This window comes from Hippoglossus hippoglossus, chromosome 16, assembly GCF_009819705.1.
Source record: "Hippoglossus hippoglossus isolate fHipHip1 chromosome 16, fHipHip1.pri, whole genome shotgun sequence".
NCBI classification, from domain to species: Eukaryota; Metazoa; Chordata; class Actinopteri; order Pleuronectiformes; family Pleuronectidae; genus Hippoglossus; species Hippoglossus hippoglossus.
The window spans coordinates 17,338,416-17,356,616 of record NC_047166.1 but is presented as its reverse complement, the minus strand read 5'-3'; the positions used below and the strand labels follow the sequence as shown (position 1 = coordinate 17,356,616).

Here is an 18,201-nt window from a genome sequence, read left to right as displayed (position 1 = left end):
ATAAAGGGAACAGAAAAGGTTTGTATGGGAGAAGTTCGACATTAGAGAAGGAAGGAAGGAGAGAAAGAATGTGGAGACAGAACAGCAGGAAATAACAATTAGTCTGGTCTCTATTCCCCATGCTGCTCTTTCAATTAGAGAGAGCTGCTGCTGCTGCTGGAGAGATGAGAAGATAAACACTTACATTACAAATATTGCTTGGTTTTAGCAGACAGGCACAGCTTGTAGGCATCCTGGGGCCCCTTGATTTAGAAAAATGTACAGCACAAACCAGTGAAAATATACCTCAAATAATGACTTCACTTTTCACTATTGAATCCATTTTTTTTGCAAGACAAACAAAAATGGATAATCAAAAAATAACACAGAATATATATATTTTTTGCATTTATAAATATCACACGCTGACTCGTATAAAATATAATCAGCTAATAGGAAAATAAATCACTTTTTTGTTACTTTTATTAGAAAGAGAACACCTAATGGCAAAAATACCACCATAAAACCATGCATGTGTTCCCCGCTGACAGCCTCTGCTAGTTTAGAAATCATTTCATAAAAGAATAATAACTGTTGCTACATTACTGATATGGTGGCACGGAAATATGTTTTCTCTCTGATCGATAGAAGCTGGCAGCAGTGTTGAATGTGCTAAAGCTGGGAAGCATGTGGAGAAAGTGCACTCCACCACCTCTGCCTTATCGGGCCCTAGCCCTGCTATGGCACGTCAGCTGGTTCGAGGAGTCCAACTCATGTGTGCGCACTCGCACACAGTCCGTCTGTCTTCCTCCCTGACAAACCTACATGCCACAGTGACTAACGTATGAGAGCAGGCTTCCAGAAATAAATCCGAGCAGCCTGTAACAGCTGCATGATACAGACAGATGGAGTGTTACTGTAGATTCTTGACACAGGCAGTAGTTTGTTGTTAAAGGTGTCTGCCAGTGCTTTCTTCAGCGGGCGGCAAATATCAACAGAAAGCTGGATAACGTAGTGGGGTCTGAGGAGCACAACAGTCTATAAATACAGCCAGTCTAGATGTCTCAAATGTTTCCAGTGTATCATGGCGTGGCTGTGGAGCAGATATAGTCACAGATCCGGGGCTGTTTTGATTATGCACAGACCAAGGAAACATTTATATTATCCTACTGTGTCTGGCCTTATAAGAAACTCCTAATAAAACCCACGATAGAGATGAATTGCATGCAGATTAAGCAAAGATCCAGAGTTTCCATACAGTGTGAATAAGTGCAGTACTGCGTTAGGAAATGAACTACTTCATCTCACATGCTTGTTTTTTTTTATAGGAATAGAATATACACAGAAAGTTTAAAACCTAGGCTTTATGAATCAGTCTCGTGCTATGTTTACTGACCCTTGTTAAATACATAAATCAAGCAAAGGTTATACATAGACGTAAGATCAAATATGCCAAGTCAGTGTGTACTTTGCTCGAGTCTCTATACTTGCAGAACAAGCCTGTGGAAGCACAGCATCCACACCCTTTCTATTTAAAACAGGACAGTCTGTGAAATGGATGCAGATATCACCACACACACACACTGTACCACTGCCAACAACAAATAGCCTCAAATACTCTCCCTGCTTTCTCAAATTTCATATAGGTTAAATTTAACCCGTCATAAAAAAATAACCCTACGGATCCAGATGTGACCACATGCACCAAAACATTTTCCTCTTTGCTAAAATGGTATGCAGCCTTTCAGTACAGGAGGAGGAGAGGGAACTCCTTTAGTCAGCAGAGCCGTTTGGAGGCTGACCACATGAACCTTTAACTTTTTTTGGTGAAGGGTGTGTAGGTTTGGGGAGGATGTGTCTGCAGCCATCGCAAACACCTCTCATCATTCGAAACCCCAGCAGGAAGAAAAAACTGCATTGAGGGATAACATTGACTGACAACACAGTCAATGAGAGAGTATATTAAGAAAGTGTGTGAACTGACAGACACAAATGGCAAAGAATGGGGCAGACATTTTAGTCCAGCAGGCACAGTTTCAAATTGATGAGCAATTGCTCACTGCAGCAAGCAACTAGTGTTGATCTCCCTCCATACAAAGTGCTCCTGAGTGCACACAGGCGTGCACGTACACACATGCAGGACAGTTGGTAGCCAGTAATTATCTCTGGGTGTGTGCTGAGGATAAACGGACAGTTGTTTGAAATCCCATACTGTATTTATCTGTTAAATCTGTCAACCCTGTCCTGCCGTGGGTGTTGCATTCAAACTGAACATACACAGAAGCAAGACTCTCACAAACAACAGATGCACTGAAAACCAAATGTGTGACCTACCAACGGTGAGGCAGATGGCAGCGCAGATCAGGATCTCGAGGTTGGGCAGGCTTGATTAGTTTTTCCAACTTAAAGGCAAACTCTAGTAATACGAAATGCACCAAGCCTGTGTGGTTATAAATGGCAACGAATGTGTTCATCAAAGCAAGGGTGTGGGTAGTGCATCATCTCCAGGGACTGAACCATGTGACCAAAGTAAAACTCACAAGATTTTGACGTCACTTGCGTCTCCAGAAAGTACAGAGGGTCTATTAAACCTAAACAGCTCTGTAAAACACTTTGAAGATTTGAAAAACACAAGTCTTGAAGAACGCTGTAAAGACACACATAAACACACCAGGTCCACACATGTACTGGAAAGCACCAGTGTGTTGTGTATCCAAACTTTTGACATTTCAGAAAATCCTTATAAAAAGGTTTTAAGCCTGGAACCCGGCTGACCGACTACAAGTTGAATCGTGACCGTAAAACATTTGATTCGGAGCAAATTACATTGGTGAATGGAAAAAGGGTAAAGGTACAAGGCTCTGTGCATAATTATTTTAAGAGTGAAGAAACTACATATACCATAAATTGTGGCTGATTCCTTTTCAACGACTTAGCGCACTTCATGAATTTATACTTGTGTGATTTTCACCCCTTTTGACTCTTTTCCTCATCTCAACCCCCCCCAGCCTGTTAGAAAGGGAAATCATGGTTGCTCTTTGGTAAACTTAATGTAACACTAAATGATCTGATCATAGCTGACGTGATTTTCGTGGTTGTGGTAAACATATACGGGGTAACAGCAATCTCCACCAACCAGAGACGTCACTATTTTACCTGAGGAATGTGGTTAGTGTATTATTTCTCTATGACATTGCAAATAAAAACACTTTTTTCTTATAATGCAGTTGATATACACATATGTGGCTTCTACAGAAGCATACAACATAGTGTAACGGACTGGTAGTTAGGTTTATGTTCTGTTTGACTGCTATGTGGTCGTTATGACTTATGTTCGGCTAAGTACACTGTGTTCAATAAGTACTGAGACGTCCTGAGGGTCAGTGAACAGGTCGGGGGGGGGGGGGGGGGGGGGCATGTGACAGTTCTAGACCAATGGCTGTGGGGTTGTGTGGGAGGACAGGCTCTCATTGGCTGGTTTGTTGGTGGTCAGGGGAGAATGAGGAAGGGGAGTGAAGAAGACAAGGTTGTTGTTATAGCGAGGAACAAGAAGTGTGACATGTACGTGTTGACTTTAATAAAGTTACAAATAAGAGAAGAAGTTCCGTGATGTCTTTGAGGCAGGGACGCTACAATAGGTCCACAATCTCGTGGTAAGTCTACCTTGGATACTTACGATATTATGCCAATCCATGAGACACAAATATATATTTTGGGTCAGATTCTGAATAATCCTGATCTCAGAACAGTGTGAGAAGTCAGTGTTCATTTAGTCTCTGGGAGGACAGGAAGATGTCCTTTTATCCAACTTAATTACAGGCTTAAAATAAACACTCAGAACTAAGGCTTCAAGCTGCCTTCCAACCACTCCTGAGCGTGCGCGCACGCACGCACGCACGCACGCACGCACAATGAGTTTCATTAGAACTGGACTGTGTAGTAAAGTAGCTACTTCCTGTGCAATGACGAAAGAGGACACTCAGCACAAAGGGAGTTGTCATGGTAATATATGTGGACAGAAATGTCACACACACTGAGTGGATAAAAAGCCATGTGGTTCCGCTGCCAGCTGACTCTGTGACCAGTCCACCTGGTAATTTGGCCAAAAGGCTCTTGAGTGTCTGAAATCACTGTGTTTAAGAGGACCTGCTTAGAAGGAGCTTTGCTTGAAAGATTTAATTCACCTCATCAAAGCTCTTCTGAACAGCATCACACCCTACTCATGTTGCCACTGAACATCACCCATGTTTTACTGTATTGCTTTGCTTCACTGCTGCTGAGCCTTTAACCACACACCTACATACAGTGCAGTAGATGAAGTAGTTGAAAGGTTCCTTGAGCACTAACACATGATGGAAGGTGTAAGCCCTCTACAATGACAACAGGACACACAGCATTCAGAAGTAATTGCAATGCTGCGCTCAGAACTGATGAGGTCAGCACCATCCGGCTCTAGTAGACAGCTTTTACCATAATTCAAACCCAAATGGCATACAATTAGAAGAGTCATACCTGGCCATTGGGCTACTCATACAGAAACCCATAACTACAATTTACTGTGAAAAAAATCTAGATACGCCAGTAAAAACTGCTATAAGCTTAAATGTGTCCTCATGGTCTAATTGTAACTAAAAAGACCATAGTGCAATCTTTTACATCATACCCTTCTATTAGGGAGAAATTAAGAAAAATTATGAGATACGTTAGCAAAAACACAAACTTAATGAGAACTTGCAGATCAAAAGTATTCAATACTCCACTTAAGATAGAAAAACTCTAACTTTACTCCTCTGAACACAGGGACATGTGAAAGGTTGTTTACTTCTGACGCAAAACTGCTGTGTGGACAGCATTTTCAACACTAGCATATAAGTGTTGATACAGGGATGTTTGTGGAAGCGATCAGGTGATGTTTACCCACATAGTCCTCACAGCATGTATAAAAAACATCTCTGGTTCAGAGAAAATGTCGTTTTAGACATTCTGAATCGTCGTAGTAGAAAAAGCAAGTGTTATTATTAACTTTAACAATGGTCCTGTTGTGTTGTGAGCCGGCAAACAAGATACCAGGACACTGACACTGGAGCAGCTAAATGCATTTCAGCAACACAAGGGTTCAGCCGGGGTGATACACACACCAAGGAGAAACATAGTCTAGCTACCAGCCACACCCAAGACATCAACAACTGTGGACAGCAACCCACAGTTGTTGATGCTGCAGCAAAAGGCCTCGTCACTTTCTCCTCTGCAGTAACCAACTATTGCATTATGCTTTCCTTCAGATAGCTGCATACTTACAGTGCACGGCAACGTATGCAGGCCAATTTCCACCAATGAAAGAAAAAAAGGGTCAATTATGAGATAGTAAACCATGGTTATGAGATATTAAGTCGATATTTTGAGTTAGTAGGTGATTATTTTAAGATACCAAATCATTATTTAAGAAACTAAGTTGTTATTTTCAGTTAGCAAGTCATTTTCTGAGATACAACTTATAATGGAGATACTAACTCATTTTTGAGTTGGTAAGTCATCATTTGGAGTTAGTAAGTCATCATTTGGAGTTATTAAGTCATCATTTTGAGTTGGTAAGTCATCATTTTGAGTTGGTAAGTCATCATTTTGAGTTAGTAGGTCCTCATTTTGAGTTGGTAAGTCATTATTTTGAGTTGGTAAGTCATCATTTTGAGTTGGTGAGTAGGGTAGTCACTTTTTAAGTTAGTAAGTCATTACTTTGCATTAGTAAGTCATAATTTTGAGTTGGTAAGTCATCATTTTGAGTTAGTAAGTCATCATTTTGAGTTGGTAAGTCATCATTTTGAGTTAGTAAGTCATCATTTTCGAGTTGGTAAGTCATCATTTTGAGTTATTAAGTCATTATTTTGAGTTAGTAAGTCATCATTTTGAGTTAGTAAGTCATTATTTTGAGTTGGTGAGTAGGTTAGTCACTTTTTAAGTTAGTAAGTCATTACTTTCCATTAGTAAGTCATAATTTTGAGTTAGTAAGTCATTATTTTGAGTTGGTGAGATAGTAAGTCATTATTTTGAGTTGGTAAGTCATCATTTTGAGTTATTAAGTCATCATTTTGAGTTAGTAAGTCATTATTTTGAGTTGGTGAGATAGTAAGTCATTATTTTGAGTTGGTAAGTCATCATTTTGAGTTGGTAAGTCATCATTTTGAGTTATTAAGTCATCATTTTGAGTTAGTAAGTCATTATTTTGAGTTGGTGAGTAGGTTAGTCACTTTTTAAGTTAGTAAGTCATTACTTTGCATTAGTAAGTCATAATTTTGAGTTAGTAAGTCATTATTTTGAGTTGGTGAGATAGTAAGTCAATATTTTGAGTTGGTGAGATAGTAAGTCATTATTTTGAGTTGGTAATTAATCATTTTGAGTTGGTTGAGAAAGCTTCTTATTATAACGACTTACATGATGTTTTTTTTAAACAAAGTGGCAGACATGGGCGTCCATGGTGAAGAGACTGTGAACAGGTAAATAGAGAGCAAACACGGTGTGGCTGCTGGAAGCCTCTCTCTGTTGCCAGTACTGACTATAGGCTGCACATGCTTTTCAAGTGATGCTCATATAAGCATTTTGAATAGGCTGGACCAAACTATATTGGAGTTACTTTACTGTGCAATGACAAACTGAAAGAATAAAACTCAGTACACAGATATGCAGCAGCTCCTCTGCAGATTTACAATAATGAGCCATATGGGATGAAATAGCGTGTTCACAGGAAAAGTTAAAGGACTAAACCGCAGATGTGTTTGAGCTCCAGACACGTCCCGTTAAATTAAAGGAGGTAAAACATGTTACTAGTGGACTCACCCGGAGGTTGTGGAGGACTCGCTCATCATCGCAGTGATTTGACGGTTCTTCAGATGTGAGCGGTTCGACTCGGGCTGAGCTCCCCGAATTAAAAAAAACCCGCTGCTGCAGTTAAACTCGACGGGAACGCACCATACTACCACCTGCGAGTAAACACAGGGACATTCAATTAACTCTATACTGTTCCAGAAGCTTCCCACCAGCAGGAGCACTTTGCTTTTTTCAAGCGAAGAACAAGTTAGAATTGTCTGCCCCGGGTCCAACAAGTGTCAGTGCGCAGAGGCGACAGCACGAAGACCGCAGAGTGTCCGCAAACACCGCGGCGGCCACGGCAACAAGCAGCACATGTCCGCCATCGCTGAGGTAAACTCACCTGAGTCTGAACCGTGTGTCCGAGTCATGGAGTCAGTCACTTGTCAGAGCCGCTTCATGTCATTTCACTAAACCACCGGCTGGGTTCTCCTCCGGGCGCCGTCAAACCGGATGGTTTGTTGTGCACTTCTTCCTGTGCGGCGTTTCAAAATAAAAGCCCAGACACGAAACCGCACGACGAAACGCCCCTTCGTTTCCTCTCTTTGAGAAGCTGATAGATAGATAGATAGATAGATAGATAGATAGATAGATAGATAGACTATTGAATCCACGTGTAAGCCTCCATATGGAAAACTATCAAGCATAAACCTGATCGGGTGACAGATACAGACCAGGATTTTATCAAGTACGATTACAGCCATTGCATCCTGTCTTAATGTTAAACCCATTCATATTTCAGCCTCACACACTTAGCTTACTCCAGCTCTCCCAAGAGGCGTTGAGGTGCGACTTATTATTTATTCTGAAGGCGATGCCGCTAGGTTTCCTGTGTCCTTCAGCTGCGGAGTCTCCAGCTTGACGCAGCTCTCCGCCGCCCCTCCTTCGTCAGCAGCTCTCACGTCAATCATCCTCACAGGGAGTTCACCGAGCGCCAGCTGGAGGGCGACGACCCCACTGGGGGGGGGCTGCACACCACACCACCACACACACACAAATAGATACTGTCTATAAACACACAGAAATATTGTGTATAATGTCTATATATACTGTCTATAAATACACACACAGATACTGTATATTCAAAACTCTATAAACTCTGCACAACTGAGCTGTCGTTCTCCACCGCTAGATGTCACTCAGAGACCAGTCTTAAGATTTTACTGATGACACATACAATGTGTTGGGGGCCATCCATGAGGTTAGATACTTGGCAGCCACCAGAGATGAGCAGCATTAACATCATTTTTTTTATAATATAGGGGAAATTATAAGAAAAGAAGACAAGAGACTAACGAGGATGTCTTTACAACAGCATAGTATGTTGGCCGAGAGAGCTCAACGCACTGCAAATTAAGATAACACATGCAAGTATGAAAAACACATACAAATTAAGAAAACAACTTCATCAATTCGCTGACATATGTGCTGCAAAAAGTCACAACACACGCAAATACTGAAACGCACTGCAAATTGCTGCAAAGTTCCATCACCACTGACGAGTAGCAGACTTCAATAACTTCACAAAGCACTGAACTACAGCCAGGTTCATCACGGAGTCTTAATTTGTTTCTTTTATTTGCATGTGTTTTTTTATTAATATAGTTAATATCGTGAACATTTTTAAAAAAGAAGACAAGAAACAAACGAGGATGTCTTTAAAACAGCATAGTCCCTCAATGTGGAGGTTGTACCCTAATACCTTCACACTGTTTCCAACTGCCTTTTGAAACTACTGACTTTTGGTGGCAATAGTGTTTTTACATCAATTGAAATCTCTGACCGATATTGAGACATTTTAGTCAGTTGAAGGATGAGATGAAACCCTCACCGATGATGTGCACTCTGCTCATTCATGTCAATAGGTTCGATCTAATTTACAGGGCAGTTATTTTGTATGTTCTTCTGATTTGTCATTGATTTAATCAACATGCAAAGAAGGAAGGGTTGTTGCCTTTTATTATTTATTTATTCGTTTATTTCATTGCATTAAAAGGAATGTTAAGTTGGTCAGGGTTAAAAATGTTAACAATTAATTATTTATATTATATTGTATTATATTATATTATATTATATTATATTATATTATATTATATTATATTATATTATATTATATTATATTATATTTTTCAGGGAAAAGATTAGGATACTTTAATTTGACATATACTGAACTGTGACGTATCATTATAAATGAGTAGAAAAGACCTTTTAACTCAATACTCCCTCTCACTTTATGTGTATATCAACCAGTGTGACAGTAGTCTAATATTTTTATGATCAAATTTGTAATGGTGAGACCTAACCTTTGTATTCGTTTTTGCTGTGTACATTTCGGGAAACTGTGAACACGTGGGCTATTGATAAGGATCTCAAATTCACACTGAGGCCAGTACAGGAAACACCATCTGCATGTTTTGTTTCTGTGTCACTGTTCATTAGCAGACTGCTGAAGTTGGTTCATGGTTGTGAATTGGATCGATTTGTTTCCAAAACATTATAGACAAAGAGGGGAAAAAAGGAGCCGTGAGGTGCAGCCACTGATTACCTGACGGGGAAAGGCATCACTGAAATCTCACCATGTCAGGTGATTGCATTTTAACAGATTTACAAACTACAGAATATCTATAGCTCTATGTTGTTGTTGAATATGTGACGATGTGTGATGTTTGAGGGTTAACACATTTCATCTAACTTTTATATCCATCATCTATATACATTTTTATATCCATCATCTATATGAATTTCAAATTAGAAATACAGTATGCATTGTTATTTCCTTTGCATTTGGATTTTTACCAAACAATGTTTTACGTCCTGAGATTAAGAAAAATACAATTTTGTGATAATGTTTAGTGCATTGTATAAACATTGCTCTTTATAAGAATGTTGCCTCAATTTATACTCAGAATTTCAAAAACACTGTAGTTTATATGTCACGTGAAACTTTTAAAAATATCATGAGCCAAGCAGGCAAAATTAAATACAAATATTTGTTGCAAGTTTGAATCATATAATAGTTTAAACCATTAAATCATTAGGAATTGTTAATGTTCAATATATAGATTCGTCTTGAATTGGTGTTTTTAAGTTCATTAAAAATTTTAGAATAAATTTAAGTTCTTCCTCTATTTTATCTCCCCCTTGAAGACTGACGTGTAGGCGTGACCAGTGTTTCCAACAGGGGGAGTAAGTTACTTATAAAAACCAGCAGGTGGCGTAATTTCATTATCAATTGACGTTGAAGGGCTGATTTACCCAAATTCCAAAACATCACACTTTGTCACTCGCAGAAGCAAAACTCCAAGTATATAGTTTTGGTTTTATTGCAGATAGGTATAGTCATAATTGATTTTATTTATTTGGTTTTACTTCTGTTTGCCAATTCTAAAATGTCTGCCTTCACGCCAAAACAGTTGTTCGACCACTTTAGAGTTACTGTAAATGTTTGTGTTGAAAAGATAAACTGAAAGAGGCATTTAAAGCTGTTAACACCGAAAACTGAACAGAATTTTTGTTTAGAGGCAACTTGACCATTTGAATGTTGCCTTTTTAATTCTATCTTACTGGATCATACTGAAGTTACACCTAAAATAAGTTGCATGATCCAAATAACAAGTCTATCTCTGCAGATACTGAAATACTGCATATTGGAACCACTGCCACCCCAACATATGATTATTATTACAACGAAAACAACACCCCGAAGTCTTGCGACGATGTGGACTTGAAGGAATTTGGGAGTGTGTTTCTACCCACGCTGTACAGTTTGGTTTTCATTGTGGGATTTCTAGGTATGTGTGTGTGTGTGTGTGTGTGTGTGTGTGTGTGTGTGTGTGTGTATGTGTGTGTGTGTGTGTGTGTGTGTGTGTGTGTGTGTTTAAAGGGTGGATCTGGAAGCTGTAACATATCTGTGAAGTTTCTCGTTCATACAAATCATGGTATCTTCAAGAGTTGTACATGTTCACAAAGGCAAATACACCTGTTTGTGACGATGTTTCACCTCTCATCCAAAAGATTTCTTTAGATCCAACTGACTGGTGGGAGGTTTTAGGTAACAGGTAAACCCTGTGGGTCTTTACCTAATCTGAGAGTTGTTATGTTAAACACGCAGGCCAATGAGCCCCCCCGCAAACTGGTGGGTTGAGTCAAGGTGTGAATGGCTGTTGCTAAATCGTAGACCCACCCTGTTGGGGTGAAGATGGGTAGTGAACTGTCTGGATGGAGACCATAAGACAGGATTTTAGGTGACTGAAAGTTGATGCCTTAGGCCAGAAACAAAAGAAAGACCAGTTCTTTACATGGAGAACTCTTGAATAGTTGAACCCGTTGAAAGTCAGATAAAGAAACCATGAGACAATGTTCAACAGTGTCAGGGAACCATCAGATCAGAACAGAAGTGAGACCGATACGAATGTGAAGGACAGTATTGAAAATCACTGACAAATGGACACAGTCTACGACTAAAACAACAATCTGCAATCAACACACCCAGTGTCCTGTGTGTTTGTATAAATCAGGGAGGGCTTTAAAATGAATACCCTTGGGAACTCAATTCACTTGTGTGGACATAAAAGAAGAGGGTTAGGGTTAGGGAGTATTAAATTATCTCGATGACGCCTTGTCGACTGGGTAGTTAAAATGGAGAGCCAAAGGCAATGTCAGTCAAAACAGTAGCTCTCCATCCCCAAATCATATCTTGGACCTTCAGGCTCAGCCTCTCAGGGTTGATCCAGGGTGAGTTGTCCATGTTTTTGGTTTCAGTTTTGGGGATTTCAGTCCAATCTCTGACTTATATTCCTGTATTTGAAGTGCAGTGCCAGCTCAACTTCTAGATGAGAGATTTTTTTACTTGAAGCTGCATCTTGTGGAGGGGGAGATCAGGATAAACCTTATGACCTCTAGGTTTCAGACCAAGACAGTTGGGTCGAGGCATCTAGGTGGGTTGGTCAAGGCATTATGGGCTTGAGGAGCTATTTTCATGGGTTGTCCAAAAGAGGGTTTTAAACTTCTGACCCTCTAGGATTTTTGTTTGTTTGTTTCAGACCGAGGTGGTAAGGATTGATCATGGTTGAGTGGTTATGGTAAGGAAAATGGTGGTTAGGGTTAACGCTGGGGCAAGTCTCCAAGAAATATACATACAAGGGTTAGGGGTTCGGGCTGTCTATGTATTTTTACTCAAAAATTACCAAAGTAAGTTTGTGTGTGTGTGTGTGTGTGTGTGTGTGTGTGTGTGTGAGAGAGAGAGAGAGAGAGAGAGAGAGAGAGAGAGAGCATTACTCTAGGGCCTTTGGTATATTAGCACAATATATCGTGTTCGGGCCGATTTAATGTTTTTTTTCCTGTCACCTAAGGTAATGGTTTAGTGGTGTGTGTCGTGGTGAAACACCGCAACAGTACCACCTTGACAGACATCTGCCTTTTCAACCTGGCTCTCTCCGACCTCGTCTTCCTGCTCACACTGCCTTTCTACGCTCACTACTCCAAGGTCAGCCACTGGCCTTTCGGGGACTTCATGTGCCGTTTCATCTCAACCTGCCACCACGCAGGCTTCTTCAGCAGTGTCTTCTTCATGGTTGCCATGACGCTGGACCGCTACGTGGTCATCATGCACACTCACAGGGTGGCAGGTTATCGCACGCTGAGGGCAGGCGTTGTTCTCAGCACGTCCATCTGGCTGCTGAGCCTGTGCGTCTCTCTTCCAGCCTTTATCTTCACAAACGTTACACATCAGTTTAACAACTCAATTTGTGCCGATGACAAGGAAAACAGTACCTGGGAGGTTTACAACATCTTTGCGACAAATATACTGGGTCTCGTGATTCCCTTGCTGGTGATGGTAGTTTGCTACTCCAGGATAATCCCTACACTGGTAAACATGAAGAGTGCGAGGAGGCACCGTGCCGTGAAGCTGATCATCTCTTTAGTGGCTGTCTTTTTCTTATTCTGGGTCCCATTTAACATTTGCAATTTCTTGCTCTTTCTGCAGTCGACAGGCATATTGCCGGACGAATGCAACTTTGACACAAATTTAAAGCTATCAGTTATAGTGACCGAGACCTTTGCTTACACTCACTGCTGCCTGAATCCCATCATATACGCCTTTGTTGGACAGAAATTTATGAAACGAGCCTTGCAGCTGCTGGGGAAGTGGGTTCCTGGGATTCGTTCTTGCTCCAGCAGAGATTTGTCAGTTAGTACTTTCAGGAAAAGCTCTGTCACGTCCAGGTCCTCTGATGTCACCCACACTATTGTCATTTAGCAGGTGGAGGGCAGATGTGATACAGTTTATGGACACCATAAACCGCCAATGTGTTCACCCCTGTCCATTTCTTTGATGGTTTGTTTGTAAGCTGTAAGATTGGACAAAACAACAGAATGGATTTCCACAAAACTTAATGAAAGGATGTTGTATGGGTCATGAGAGAACCCATTCAATTTTGGTGCAGATCCAGAATTGTTTATTTTAACTTTCTTTAACCTTGTGAGATTGGTAATTTTTCAACATTTCATAGATCTTGATTTAAAAGAAATCTGGCACAAATAGGGGACTGATATCTATGAGCTTGTGAAAATGTGGTGCAGCTTGATTGGATTTAAGGGGACTGCTTGGCCATACTAGTTTATTATGTTTTTATCCAGGCTCCCTCAATTGTCTATCCAGGATTTTTAAAATTCAAAAATGTGTAAACTATTACAGCTGCCTGTACCTGTAATTATGATTATTGTTTAGACCTTTTTGATACCATTTTCAAATAAATCTTTGCACTGTGATATATTGTATTGATTAGACAATAAGATGTTAGCTGACAGGCCTGTCAGTTTAAAAATAATCCAAGTGAGAGCTAAATCATCAGCATCATCATCTCCTATACGTTCACAGGTTTACTGAATTCAATGCAGTTATGCAGATATAGTCGAAAAATTTAACTGCACTCCAATCTTGACAGAGAATGCCGTTTAACCACAATGTTTGTTTCTCTGTGGCCGATGTGTCGGGACAGGATGTGTCGGGACACTTTTTTGTTCCTTTTCACACATTTTTATGAAGTCTGCAAGTTGGCGAAGAAATATTAATAATAAAATGCTGACATTTGTAAAAAAGCAAAGTTGTCTTTTTTAACATGTGTTCTTTTTATTTTTTACTTTTATTGTAAAAAAAAATGTTTTATTCAACTATTTGATGATGACTCAAAGGTGAAACTAACAGTGGGTTGTGTTGCATCTAATAAACAAAGGTTGTTGCTTGTTATAGATCTGAAAGTGTTGATGTGTAAGAAATGTTGGTTCAAACATGTAATTTTACATAATTCTTTTCAGTATTATATTATATAAGCGTTTTAATCCATGAATACATTCTCCTTTTTATCTCAGTTAATTTTAGTGATGTTTTTTTGCATTAAATTCTGCTTAAGGCCCAATTGCTTGTATTGATAGTTAAATTGTGTGGTTTTGTTTTGCAAATGAGATTATTAAATTTTTACCTCATGTCATCTCCATTCCTTTCTGAGCAATAACCAAATAACTTTTGCATTGTAGTTTATATTGGAAATTAAATCAATGAATTCATGTTATTTGTATAGCCTATATTCACAAATCACAATTACCCATTACCCTTTAGGGCAGAGGTCACTAACAGGCGGACCGCGGTCCGGGTCCGGACCCAGAAGCCGTCCCGTACGGACCCGGACCTACAGCCAAAACAGAAGGTTATGATTTAAAACCTGACGGGGCGCTTCTATTTGTAACCGGCGCAGCTTTTGTAGTCTTTACGGTAGTGGTTTAGCGGATGAGGAAACGCACAGACCAATTGCATGCGAGTTAAGCCATCCCACGTGATACTACTCAGCCAATCAGGTCTGTGCATTCCAGGCGGTAAACATTGCGACTCTACAGTGCAGACAGATGAGAGAGGTAGAGGCAAGTTACACATCGTCACCCTCTTAAACTAATGGCCCAAGTAATTTTTTCAGGTTTTTCAGAAAACACAAAAATGTTTACCAAATATTGAATATATGATATTTATTAATAATTTCACTCCAAAAGGTTATGACAATAGATGACTATTGCCACACTAATAACAATGTCTGTCAATTATGTACAGTAAGAGGAATAAATGACTTAAGCAATTTTAAACCTTCAACTCTGTCAACAATAAAGCATAACTAACAAACTAACTAAACATAATGCTGAGGAGGCATGTGCATCTCCTCACTTCTCCCTCCAGCTCTTCTTTGCTGGGTTCTTGACTGATGCCTATTAATGTGGTAAATTGTCAAAGAAGTGATGACACTCAACGGGCATGACGTGTTTCATTGACTGGAGGTCCTGGAACTTTCTCTCCTTGATTGGCAGAGCACATGGAAACATTCGTATCCATGCTATCGGCTCATTTGGCACCTGTACCCTTTGTGGCAGTGCTTCCCACGCAGAGTCCTCCGAGAAGGACAGCTTGAAATGGACCTTGCCTTCACTGCTAAACTGAAGAGCCCGCAAGTGATGCACAGTCAGATCTCCAGCTTTTTTGCCTGGTCTGATGCTAATGAAGTAAGATCCATTCATTTTCAGGAACTCATCACGCTTGAGCACCTTCACATGGTAAGGTGATGGCCTGATTCTTGCAGTCTGGAGTATGGTGACATAGTCTCTCGGGGTGAAGATATCCGTAACTATTTTGCGTTCAATAGTACTATGCATGCTGTCACACTCCATTTGTGTGTGCCCTGCAACAAGGTATTTCTGTGTTATTAGTACCCCATATTTCCTTGCAAGCTCAGAGAATGCATTCGCCACACATGCATTGCGGTTCTGATAACCGCAACCGTCGCTCCACACTATGATCTCCTTGAGTTCTGGATGGTCTTTGATCACACCTTCAAAATGGCGATATTGAAGTTGTGCAAATACCTCGCTATTCAGGTCGCCCTCCGATTCGTCCCAAATGTAGCAGTACCCTTCCTTTGATCTCAAGTCGAAGAGGGTAAAGTTATGGACCTGCAGTTTCGTTTTGTAATACAGGCTGCTGGCTTGGGTTTTTGGACACAGCAGCACAGCTTGCAAGTCCATTGTCCAAACCGACTTCTCATTATTCGCAGAATCCTTGTCACAGGATTTCTCTTGCCTCGCTTCATCTTTCTGGGTGACATGTGCATCATATTCGGCCTTACTGATATTCCCATGCTTGAATGAAACACAAACATCACACTGATCTTTTCGCGGAATGAATACGGAATACTTCTCTTCATGGAACATATCTGTGAAATATCGTATTCCAACGGCCCTCACTCCAGCAGTTGCAGCTGCCTGTTGATATTCCCGATGTAGTTGGGAGATGGTTGTGCCTGGTTGAAGGAACCTCTTGTCTTTGTAGGTCTCTGTGCTTCTGCAGTAGTGTGAATCAACAGTGGGCAGGTCCCTCAACCAGTCCTTAAGGAAATCCTTGACATCGGTTTCAAGCTTTGCATGATTGCCACTCTTAGGTCCAGATGTAGATGGCGGCGCTGCTGCTTGTTCGTCATGGTCGATGGTGACTTTGTTCAGCCAGTGTGTAATGGTTCTTTCAGGAAGACCAAGTGTAGATGAAAAAAGTGCCTTGCACACTTTGAGACTTGTTCCATCTTGAAGCTTCAGTTGGTAGGACAATGATGAATTGCGTCGGGATCCCTCAGCAACTTTCTTTTGCTTTATTTTAACCTTGGTGGCCAAAGTGGTGACGTATAACCGACGTTCTTCCCAGGTGTTCATTGCCCAAATCTTCTGAAATATCCACTGCCGCTGCTCTTCTGTAATGACTTGGCAGTCTCGAGTTGAGACTCGCTGACATAACTTCGAGTTGCAGGGAGGACCCATAGCCTTTAAACTTATTTCTTTGCCACCTTTGCTCTTGTATGACATTCCTTTGAGACGTTTCTCCTTTGAGACGTTTCTCCTTGGATGCTAGCTTCATGGACTTAGCTATTTTGCTGACTAAAATGCTGACTAAAAGACTAAATAACTATGCAAAATTTATAGCCTAGACTATATTATAGTAAACCTCATCACTTACCAATAGGGGACGAGCCCTGAATCATGGAAATAACTTCAGCGGCTAGGTAGATTTTCATTCTTCTTGATGCAGCCGCCATCTTGAAAAGCTTGTAAAATTGCCTAAGTCACATTGTCTTTTGACTTAGGCAAAATAAAACAGCCTAAGTCACACTCTTGACATAGGCCATTATACAACAGGGGTAGAATTGCATGATCTGTTCAACTGAGGATGGAGGCGATTTTACCAGAGGTGGCAAGCATCATGAGGAGATGATTTAGGCAAAAAAATCATTTTTGTCAAAAAATGACTTAGGCCATTAGTTTAAGAGGGTGACGACATGAAAAGACGATAGAAAGAAAAAGAAAGATAGCGATACAGGTAGAGAAAACAAAGGGAGAGATACAGAGGAGTGAGACGGATAAAGGGAGAGAAACAGAGGAGTGAGCTGGAGAAAGTTGAGAAACAGGAGTAAGCTGGAGAAAGGGAGAGAAACAGAGGAGTGAGATGGAGAAAGGGAGAGAAACGGAGGAGTGAGCTGGAGAAAGTTGAGAAACAGAGGAGTGAGACGGAGAAAGGGAGAGAAACAGAGGAGTGAGACGGAGAAAGTTGAGAAACAGAGGAGTGAGACGGAGAAAAGGAGAGAAACAGGAGTGAGACGGAGAAAGGGAGAGAAACGGAGGAGTGAGCTGGAGAAAGTTGAGAAACAGGAGTGAGACGGAGAAAGTGGAGAAACAGAGGAGTGTGACGGAGAAAGGGAGAGAAACAGGAGTGAGACGGAGAAAGGGAGAGAAACAGGAGTGAGACGGAGAAAGGGAGAGAAATAGATGAACAAAGTGGGGGAGTGGGATATAAGAGGGGAAGAAAGTGATTCTAAAAATGTTCAATTGTTAAGATGTGTTGAGATTTATTATCTGTAAAAATTGGTTGCGACTTTTGAGTCAAGATGTGAAACAGAAAAAGGGAAATTCAAGCTTTTGCTCCCTTTATTTTATTTTTCTGACGTTAAGCCCTTTATTTGAACATGCACAATTTTCACATTTTATTTATTTTCTCTTATTTTGAAATGCAGCCCTACTTTTATTTAGTTAATGAGAGAACATTATACATATCTGCAATCATACATATATGTTCAGTTCTTTGTTACGTGACAATAAATATTGTCAAAGTTTTTCAATCGTACTGAATTCATTTGATTTGACAGTCAGGTATTTAGTACATGCAGATGTTGATACAACTACTAGGCTACTTAAATATATACCACACTAAATAGTTAGACATTATGATCTTCCGGACCTTTGCTTCAAGAAATTTTCTCTAACGTGACCTCTTTACATTTT

General features: G+C 40.4%; 2 protein-coding genes across 2 annotated transcripts in view; one reads left to right on the top strand and one right to left on the bottom strand.

Annotated features, from left to right (window-relative positions):
* The window catches only part of cobl (cordon-bleu WH2 repeat protein), a 56,040-nt gene extending 48,727 nt beyond the window's left edge, over window positions 1-7,313 (bottom strand). The window contains 2 exon segments of the mRNA XM_034610956.1: window positions 6,811-6,953; window positions 7,184-7,313. Coding sequence (XP_034466847.1) covers window positions 6,811-6,839 — 29 coding nt within the window. The 5' untranslated portion in view covers window positions 6,840-6,953; window positions 7,184-7,313.
* A 1,663-nt stretch (window positions 7,314-8,976) lies between these two features.
* LOC117776735 (C-C chemokine receptor type 5) lies at window positions 8,977-13,956 on the top strand. Its single transcript, XM_034610957.1, has 3 exons — window positions 8,977-9,424; window positions 10,470-10,631; window positions 12,192-13,956. Exons 1-3 carry the CDS (start codon window positions 9,418-9,420, stop codon window positions 13,097-13,099), a joined length of 1,077 nt encoding a protein of 358 aa, XP_034466848.1. The 5' UTR covers window positions 8,977-9,417; the 3' UTR covers window positions 13,100-13,956.
* The last annotated feature ends 4,245 nt before the right edge of the window (window positions 13,957-18,201 follow it).